We start from the raw sequence: 9,434 nt of genomic DNA on the forward strand, positions 1-9,434 counted from the left end.
GAGTATGGGCTCCAATCCCCAGGAACACAGCCCTGGCGGGGTCTGTGGGACGTCCATCCCTCTGTCCAAACCCAATCCTTCATCCCAAAGCCTTCAGCTCACATCCTTCACCTCTCCTTGCCCACGCTGGTGGCTCTGAATGGAGGAATATCCCCCAGGAGCTCTGCTGGAAGCAGGGGTGTCACAGACGTCTTTTATGGAAAATCCTTTCCTTAGGATTTTTCCACCTGAGAAGCTGAGAGGCCTCAGGAACAAAATGTAAACAATGATTATCTGCTGCTGTGGAATGCAACAGGTGCATCTGTGATTGGTCTCATGTGGTTGTTTCTAATTAATGGCCAATCACAGTCAGCTGGCTCGGACTCTCTGTCTGAGACACAAACCTTTGTTATAATTCTTTCTTATTCTATTCTTAGCTAGCCTTCTAATGAAATCTTTTCTTCTATTCTTTTAGTATAGTTTTAATGTAATATATATCATAAAATAATAAATCAAGCCTTGTGAAACATGGAGTCAGATCCTCGTCTCTTCCCTCATCCTGGGACCCCTGTGAACACGGTCACACAGGGGGTCTCCAGGAAGCAGGGGACCAAGCCTGGGGAAGGTCCAGGTTTGGTTTCATGCCTCCAAATCCATCCCTGGCCTGCAGGTGGAATATTATGGGACCATCTCCATTGGCACCCCCCCACAGGACTTCAGCGTGGTCTTCGACACCGGCTCCTCCGACCTCTGGGTCCCCTCTGTGTCCTGCCCCAGCCTGGCCTGCCGTGAGTAGGAGCCGGGCCCAGCTGCATGTTCTGGGTTTAGAACGGCTCCACCAAGCCCAAAAATTGGGGTGGCATTGCTAGGGAAAGGGGGTCATGCATCTGGGCCCATGGCAGCTGTAGGGGTGTAGGGGCTGCTCAGGGCTGCATTCCTCAGGTGATGGGATTACTGCTTGGTGCCTCAGTTTCCCCATGTGCCCAAGGGGTGTGGGAATGCCTGTGGTTGCTGGAGGAGGGGAAGGATGAGCAGCAAATGCTTGCAGCTGAATTATTCCTGAAGGCAGGATAATAAACAGCAATTCAGCAGGGCTCCTCCTCCCACACCTCCCTTAGGCTTAGCTTTGCCAAACGTTTTAATTCTGTGTTTTTCCACTTATCTAGAAACCCACCGGGTATTTGACCCATCTCAGTCCTCCACCTACAAGAGCACAGGGCTGAGTCTGTCCATCCACTATGGCACAGGAGAGATGGAGGGGACCGTGGGCTTGGACATTGTCACTGTGAGTGTCCCCATGGCACGGCTGGGGAACATCCGTGGGGAACATCCATGGGGAACATCCCACATCCCACCTGTAGGAGCAACAGGGGTAGGACAGTCTGTTGGGGAAGGTGAAACAGGAAAGCCTTATAAATATGATTGCCTGGCAAAAGATTTTGAGAATATGGAAACTATAAGCGAGATTGAAATGAAAGCAAGCTTTGAGATACCTCAGTTACTGAACAACTGGAAAACAATGGTGTGGCCAGCTGAAGGTGATCCCCTTTTGATGGAACAACACCCTCTGCTTGCAGACAGGCCCAAGGGTCAGAGCAGACCCTACAGCTTGGCAGAAGGGCCCAAAGAGGAGTTTTTAGGGTTTAAAATGTAGCACAGTGTGGTAATGTAATGATTCTTATAGGCTGTATGGAAATGCTATAGGATTTGTATCTTGGACTAGATTGGTTAGTGAGAATTAGAATATTCAGCACGATATAAAATGAGATATAAAATATCTCATCTTTTATTAAATGCATGTGATTTGCCATCATTAAAAGTTGTGGGACGAGGCTGCAGGATTCAAACCCTTGCTAGTCTGAGGTAAGATTGGCTCCAGCAGCCTCCAGACTCCCGTCTCTGAGGTGGGGCTCAGAAAGCCAGGGGCTCTCTCAGCCCCTCCTACCTTGGTTTTTGGACTTCTTTAATAACTTTTATCTGAAGCTCCTGCTCCACCTGCAGCAGGGTCTCGGGTTTTTGGTTCTTAATTGCAACCCTGAGATGTGCTGGATGTCTGTGTTTCGGCCAGTGCGTCCGAAGAACGAGTCAGAGCTCTTCACTTTTCAGTCTTGAAGTTGTTTATTCATTCTTATCTATAGAATTTTCTTTCTGCCCAGCCGAGATCTGCTCAGCAGGGCAGCCACAGGCACTCTGACCGCTCCCGAGGTGGTGTTGTCTTTTATACTCACAGCAGAAGATGGAGACCAAGAAGAAGAAGAAAGGCTGGACATGCCCAAGTTCCTCCATCTTGTCCCCACAACCCCCATACCAAAAATCCTAAAATCTACATTTTCACCCTGTGATCATTTTATTATTATACTATTCAAACCTTTGTGACTTTCAGGTCCTCATACAAAGCTGGTTATTTGCTCCAGGGGTCAAAATCAAATCCCCAGGTGCTCTGGGCTGAGTGCCAGGGTCTCCGAGACCCCTGGTGGGGTCCTCGGCAACTCTGAACACCTGGAGGGATGCACTGAGTTCCGGCAGCAGGGGATCCCCTGATTAACCAGATTAACACCAGAATCCCGGTGCCTGCTCCAAGCCTCACCTCCCTGTCCCCAGGTGGCCTCTCTGGTGGACACCAACCAGCTCTTCGGCTTGAGCACCGCCGAGCCCGGCCAGTTCTTTGTCCACGTCCAATTCGATGGAATCCTGGGCTTGGGATACCCAAACCTGGCTGCTGATGGCATCACGCCTGTCTTTGATAACCTGGTGAACCAGAGCTTGCTGCAGGAGAACCTCTTCTCTGTCTACCTGTCCCGGTGAGCCACGTGGGCTTGTGGGGCTGGGGAAGGGGGATGTGCTGGAATCCAGGACAGACAGAGGGATGTCCTGAATTCTGACAGGGATGCACCTCATGCACGGTGTGCTGGTGGCTCTGGCTCCTTCCTTGTCACTGCTGCCATCAGATGTTGTGTCTGTGTCAGGGCTGGGGGCTGTAGGACTGTCCTTCTTGTTGATGGAGTGGCAAAACTAATTTTTGTCTCTTTAAAAAGGAAATAAGCTCAGAAATTTCTCTTTTCAATTAGGTGGAAAAGGCTCCTCATAGGTTTGGGGGATTTCACCTCAAACTAAAGGATGGTTAATTGGACAGGAGACAGAAAGTCCTGCTTAGGCAATTTACTAGAAAAAGAAGAGAATAAAGAAACTAATTGCTTTTGTGAGGTATTTTACTAGGGGCAGGAGGGTCTCTTGCACTTGGATCCGTTTTTCTCTGTAAAGGGTTTTGTTGTTTTCCCTTTTATTAGAACCTTTTTGTTTCCAACACTGCAGCAGAAGCCATCCTGCTGATTTCATGCCTTCTAAGGTAGCTGAGCTATCTTGGGTGTGTTATAGACCTCCAGGAGCTTATGAGACCTGGCTGGAGGAGGCTCCTATTTCAGGGGGCCACCAGCCTCCCCAGAGGGCTCATGGCTCACTGGGAAGCAATTCCCAGCACATGGCTCCTGGTGCCAAAGGCTCTGGCCCTGCTGCTGTGCTGTGTGAGGAGGTGGGGACAATGGGACACATGGCCCTGCACTGAACCACAAGGCAAACCTCTCTCGTTTTTGTTTCCTGCACCATCCAGGGAGGCAGCAGGGAGCGTGATCATCTTCGGGGGCATCGACGAGTCCTATTTCACTGGCCCCATCAATTGGATCCCTGTCTCTTACCAGGGCTACTGGCAGATCTCCATGGACAGGTGACAAACCAGCTCTGTTGCTCTCTGGTCACCTCAAAGCATTGCTTCTAAAGAGACATTGGGCCCATCAGCACCAGAGGCTTCCAGTGACATCCCCACCCCAGGGCTGAGGGATGCGGGGGGATAAGGGGACAAACTCTGTAGTACTTTGGTATTCGACACCCAAAATGAGGATGCTTTGTGCCTGGGGCACAGCCTAGTTCTTGTCCTGTGATTTAGGGATGTTTTTGGTGATGAGGAGAGCAAAATCATGGGTTTGGTTGGGCTGGAGTGGATCTCAGCTGCTGGGCTGTGTTCAGTGCTCCCATTTGCAATGGTGGCTCTGCAACCCCAGACAGGAGCAGGCTCACAGGCAGCACTTGGGGTTACCCAGCTTTAACTCTTGTAAAAGAAGTTAGAAACCATCCCTAAGGCCCATTGGTTATTTCACATCCCCGTTGGTTATTTCACAGCCCCATTGGTTATCTCACAGCCCCATTGGTTATCTCACAGCCCCATTGGTTATTTCACAGCCCCGTTGGTTATTTCACAGCCCCGCTGGTTATTTCACAGCCCCACTGGTTATCTCACAGCCCCATTGGTTATTTCACATCCCCGTTGGTTATTTCACAGCCCCATTGGTTATCTCACAGCCCCATTGGTTATCTCACAGCCCCATTGGTTATCTCACAGCCCCGCTGGTTATCTCACAGCCCCGCTGGTTATCTCACAGCCCCACTGGTTATCTCACAGCCCCGTTGGTTATTTCACAGCCCCATTGGTTATTTCACAGCCCCGTTGGTTATTTCACAGCCCCGCTGGTTATCTCACAGCCCCACTGGTTATTTCACAGCCCCGCTGGTTATCTCACAGCCCCACTGGTTATCTTACAGCCCCGTTGGTTATTTCACAGCCCCGTTGGTTATCTCACAGCCCCTGCTTGGTCTCTCCCCACAGCATCATTGTGGGCAGCCAGGAGGTCGCGTGTGCTGGTGGCTGCCAGGCCATCATCGACACCGGCACTTCCCTCGTGGCCGGGCCCCCCTCGGGCATCAGGAGCATCCAGAGCGCAGTTGGGGCCAGGCAGGGCGAGTATGGAGAGGTGAGAGCTCGCCCTGCAGGCCCTGGAGGCAGCTGGCACAGCTGAGCCCAGCCAAGGCTGCTGGCACGCGTGGGGAAACCGCCCCATGCTCAGGGCAACCCTGACAGAGACACCCTGGGGCTCTCTGGTTTGTGTCAGTGGGACAGAGAAGCACAGGATGTCCTGAGCTGAAGGGATCCACCAGGATCATCCAGCCCAACCCCTGCCCACCAGGATCAGCCAGGATCCTCACCCACCAGGATCATCCAGCCCAACCCCTGCCCTGCACAGACACCCCCAAATCCCACCCTGGGCATCCCTGGCAGTGCTGCCCAAACACTCCTGGGAGCTCTGGCAGCCTCGGGGCTGTGCCCATTCCCTGGGGAGCCTGGGCAGTGCCAGCACCCTCTGGGGGAACAACCTTTCCCTGAAATCCTGCCCTGGCACAGCCCCAGCCCTTCCTTGGGTCCTGTCCCTGTCACAGAGATTGGAGCTGTCCCTCAGGAGGAGGTTGGAGGCCCCAGTGAGGTCTCCCCTCACTCTGCACCCTCTGAACACGTTTCCCTGCTGAGAGCCCTTCCCTCTGCTCCCTGCAGCACAGTGTGAACTGCAGCTCCATCCCTGCCATGCCCGATGTCATCTTTGTCATCGACGGGGTCCAGTACCCCGTGCCAGCCTTGGCCTACACCGAGCAGGTAAGTGGGAGCCAGCTGCTCCTGGCTGCAGGAGCCCCTCTCAAGGTCCTTCTGTTCTCTCCAGTGGCTCTGGTCACCTTGGCTTCCCCCATTCCCTTGGGAGATGGATGGCCAAGGGCCTCCAGGGCAAGGCAAGAAGAGATTCCAGCCCACATTTCCCCAATTTCCTTCTCGTGCTCAAACACAGCACAGTGAAGAATCTTGCACGAGCAGCTTCCAGGACACCTCTGGGGACCTCTGGATCTTGGGAGATGTCTTCATCAGGGTGTACTACAGCATCTTTGACCGGGCCAACAACCGTGTTGGGCTGGCCAAGGCTGTTTAGATCCACCACGATGCGAGAGCTGCTGGGGTTTGAACACACCCAGCCCCAACCAAGGCTTTTGGCACAAATAAAGAGCTGGTGGTTCTGAGCTGGTGGCTGTGTGTGTATTTCTGATGGAAGGACAGGAGGCAGGGAGGAGCTGCTTTGTGGTGGCCAAGGACTGTTTGTCCATCACAGCTCTGCTGAGAGCCCCTGGGAGCTTGTGATCACTGCAGGGCTGAGGGATGGAAGCCAAGATTGGCTCTTTTAGTGGGGCTACAACAAGTGGGGGGTTCTGGAATGTTGGGGAAGATGAAAGACGAAAGCCTTATAAATATGATTGTCTGGCAAAAGACTGTGAGAATATGGAAACTATCAGTGAGATTGAAATGAAAGCAAGCTTTGAGATCTCTCAGTTACTGAACAACTGGAAAACAATGGTGTGGCCAGCTGAAGGTGATCCCCTTTTGATGGAACAACACCCTCTGCTTGCAGACAGGCCCAAGGGTCAGAGCAGACCCTGCCAGCTTGGCAGAAGGGGCCCAAAGAGGAGTTTTTAGGGTTTAAAATGTAACACAGTGTGGTAATGTAATGATTCTTATAGGCTGTATGTAAATGCTGTAGGATTTGTATCTTGTACTAGATTGGTTAGTGAGAATTAGAATATTCAGCACAGAAGAGGATTTATTGTATTGTAACAGGAACTTTGCTCTCTCAGCTCTTGCCCTGTTTACTCTCTTAGCCTTTTATTCTCTTACCCTCTCATCCTCTCTCCCCCTCTCTTCTCTCAGCCTGCTCTGAGCTGTGGCTGGCAGCTCCCAGCAGGGCCCTGCACCCAGGCCCTTTGCAATAACCCACAAGTTCCCAGCCCTGGCTGCAGAGATCTCTCGTCTCTGTCCATCCCAACCGTGCTACCCCCCGACGCTCCGACACTGGAACCCCCAAATTTCCACCCCAGGCACAAACCACCCCAGACCCACAACCACATCCCACCACTTACTGTCCTGCTAGCTCCCCATCCCTGGGCAAAGGGCTTGTTCCCACTTTCCCTGCAAGGTGTCTGACAGCCCAAAGCCACCCCAGGGCAGGGAGTCCCCAGGAGAATATGGCTCAGCTGGAGATTTTCCTTGGACCACCCAAGAGGGCAGGAAAAAGCTTTCACCCCGTGCCTCCCATGGTGAGGCTTTTACAGAGGCACAGAACCTGCACAGTTCTGTTTTGTGAAGGAAATTACCCCCTCCAACCCTATTAAAAACAGAGCTGCCTCTTTCCTCAGGAGCAGCTGCAGTGGAATGGCTCAGCAGGCAGCGAGGAGAGAGATCCAGGTCCCTGCTGTGTTTTCATTTCTGCAGTGCTGAGGGACAAGGGACTGCTTGCTTTATTTATTGGTGAATGAGGCTCCACCACTGGTGGGGCCTGGAGATTCCATGCCCAGCAGGAACAGGGATGTGAAGGGGGAGATCCAGGTGATTGGGGTTGGAAATTAATTATTGTCTTCTTGCACGGTGTAAAAACTGAGCTGGCTGTAGAGGAGGATGTGATGTGGGATGGTGGGAGTGGGATTTACCCCCCAACATCCCTGGAGGGAATCCCTTGTGCCCAAGAACAAGAGTGATCCAGCCCTGGATTTTGGGCACCTGGGACTTGCCCTCAGCTCCATCACAGGAATTCTCTCATTACTATTGATGCCTCAGGTTTAGCTTTTATATTTTTCAGGTTCTGTGCTGCTTTAGTGTGTGGGTCTGGGCTTCACATGAGGGGATGGTGAGCTCTGTGCACAGAGCAGGGAGACAAAACAATTCCTGCTCTAGCTGGGCACCAAGGACAAATGATGCAGATCAGGCCCAAGAGTATCAACGTGGACTGAGGAGAGAAAAACAAGCAGGATGGGACTTCATGGGCTAAAACTAATTGGACAATTAACTGCAATATGCAAATGGAGCAGAACTGATCAAGGTGAGAGACCCCAAGACCTGTCGAGCATTCTGTGACCATTTTGGGTTCACCTGGGCTGGGCTCTTGTGCTGCCCAAGGTGGATCCATTGAGGCCTCCGAATTTACTCCCCTTTTTTTTTTTTTTTAATCCCTATTTTATGCCCCTTATTTTTTATCTCTATTTTTATATAATTTATTAACTCCCTGCTTTATTCTTTAGCTCTGTCTGGTCTCTGTTCTAGCTCAGCCTGCACAAGGCACCACCATGGCCAAGAATAAATGAGGCAGGTGCAGGGGGAACAGTGACTCCAAGGATCAGCCCTGCAGGGACAGACAACACCTGGAGGAGCAGCCAGGGCTGGATTTCCCCTTTCAGAGTGCTGGGAGTGGGATGTTGGTCCTTATTCCAGGCAGGACCGACCTGGCTGGCCTCAATGCCATTTCTAAATCCAGCAGTTCCTAAATCCTCCGCCTGCATTGGTGCTGAGAATTCCCGACAAAGGGATTCCTCCCCCTGGCCGGGGCAGCCCTTCCCGCAGCCGTGTTCGCATTCCAATAAAGGGATAAACCAAGGAAAAGCTTCCAAGAGCGGATTGGAGAGCAGAGACTGCCCGTGGCAGGGAAATGCCGATCCTGGACTGCCATCTCGTGGCTCTGGTGCCAACCCTCAAATCCTGGATGCTCCATCCCTGGAAGTGCCCAAGGCCAGGTTGGAAAGGGCTTGGAGCAACCTGAGGCAGTGGAAGGTGTCCCGGTGTCCCTGCCCATGGCAGGGTGAGATTTAAGGTCCTTTCCAAGCCAAACCATTCTGGGATTTTCGGGAATTTCAGCTCAAAGGAGGGAGTCACTCCTACCTGCAAATATTTCACACCTGGCCGCAGGTTGTGTCTTGCTCCAAGGATAAAACATGGCCAGGACACCTTTCTGACAGAGCAAAGGGGATTCTTGTCTTCCTTTAGCTTTTCCTGAGGCAGTAAAAAATGTGAAGAGGGAATTAATCCTGTGTGCAGAGGGACATGACAGATTGGCTCATTAGGGCTTGGCTCTGGAACAGGACAATTACTGAGGGCTTTGTATGGATTTCATTGAGCTTTGAGCTTTGGGCCTGTGTTTGGAAAGGGACAAAGCTGCAAATTGTGCAGGAAAACGGGGTTTCTCGCAGGTTTTCATCAGTGTTGACACTGGGAGTTCATAGCCTGGTTTTCTTCCTCTTTGGGGCAAATTGGAAATAGGTTGGTGTGTCTGGGGAGGTTTCATGCCTCTGATCCCCTCCCCATGGCATCAATCAGGGATCCCCCTTGGACCTGATCTCCCACAATGGATGGTGTGAGCCAATCTGCAGAGTTTGTCCTCATCTCACAGAGCTGGAGAGCTGCAATTTTCTGCTTTCCAGAGCAGCTGTGGATGCCCCTTCCCTGGATTGCCCAAGGCCAGGCTGGACAGGGCTTGGAGCAATCCAGGATAGGTGAAGCTGTCCCTGTCTTGTGGAATGGGGTGAGCTCTAAGGTCCCTTCCAACCCAAACCATTCTGGGATTCTATGCTGCCCCATGTCCCAACCCTCCCACACACAATTCCCAGCTGGAATTGCGTTGCCATGGAGCAGCACAAAGCCAGGAACAAAAAAAGTTGAGTCCAAATCAACAATGTTTTCTGCATACCAGATTTTGAAGCATTTATTCTTTTATTTGAGGATAGTTTACAAGTTTATAAGAATCAGGATGTCTGTCCATCCATCCATC

At 51.8% G+C, this 9,434-nt stretch overlaps 1 protein-coding gene across 1 annotated transcript in view; it reads left to right on the forward strand.

Moving 5' to 3' along the window:
- Window positions 1-5,780, forward strand: part of LOC102031903 (embryonic pepsinogen-like) — a 6,309-nt gene extending 529 nt beyond the window's left edge. The window contains exons 3-9 of the mRNA XM_005426804.1: window positions 633-767; window positions 1,146-1,264; window positions 2,581-2,780; window positions 3,587-3,700; window positions 4,637-4,781; window positions 5,357-5,455; window positions 5,643-5,780. Coding sequence (XP_005426861.1) covers window positions 633-767; window positions 1,146-1,264; window positions 2,581-2,780; window positions 3,587-3,700; window positions 4,637-4,781; window positions 5,357-5,455; window positions 5,643-5,780 — 950 coding nt within the window. The remainder of the gene's footprint in view (window positions 1-632; window positions 768-1,145; window positions 1,265-2,580; window positions 2,781-3,586; window positions 3,701-4,636; window positions 4,782-5,356; window positions 5,456-5,642) is intronic.
- Window positions 5,781-9,434: the final 3,654 nt, after the last annotated feature.

Source organism: Geospiza fortis, unplaced genomic scaffold, assembly GCF_000277835.1.
Source record: "Geospiza fortis unplaced genomic scaffold, GeoFor_1.0 scaffold26, whole genome shotgun sequence".
Lineage (NCBI taxonomy): Eukaryota > Metazoa > Chordata > Aves > Passeriformes > Thraupidae > Geospiza > Geospiza fortis.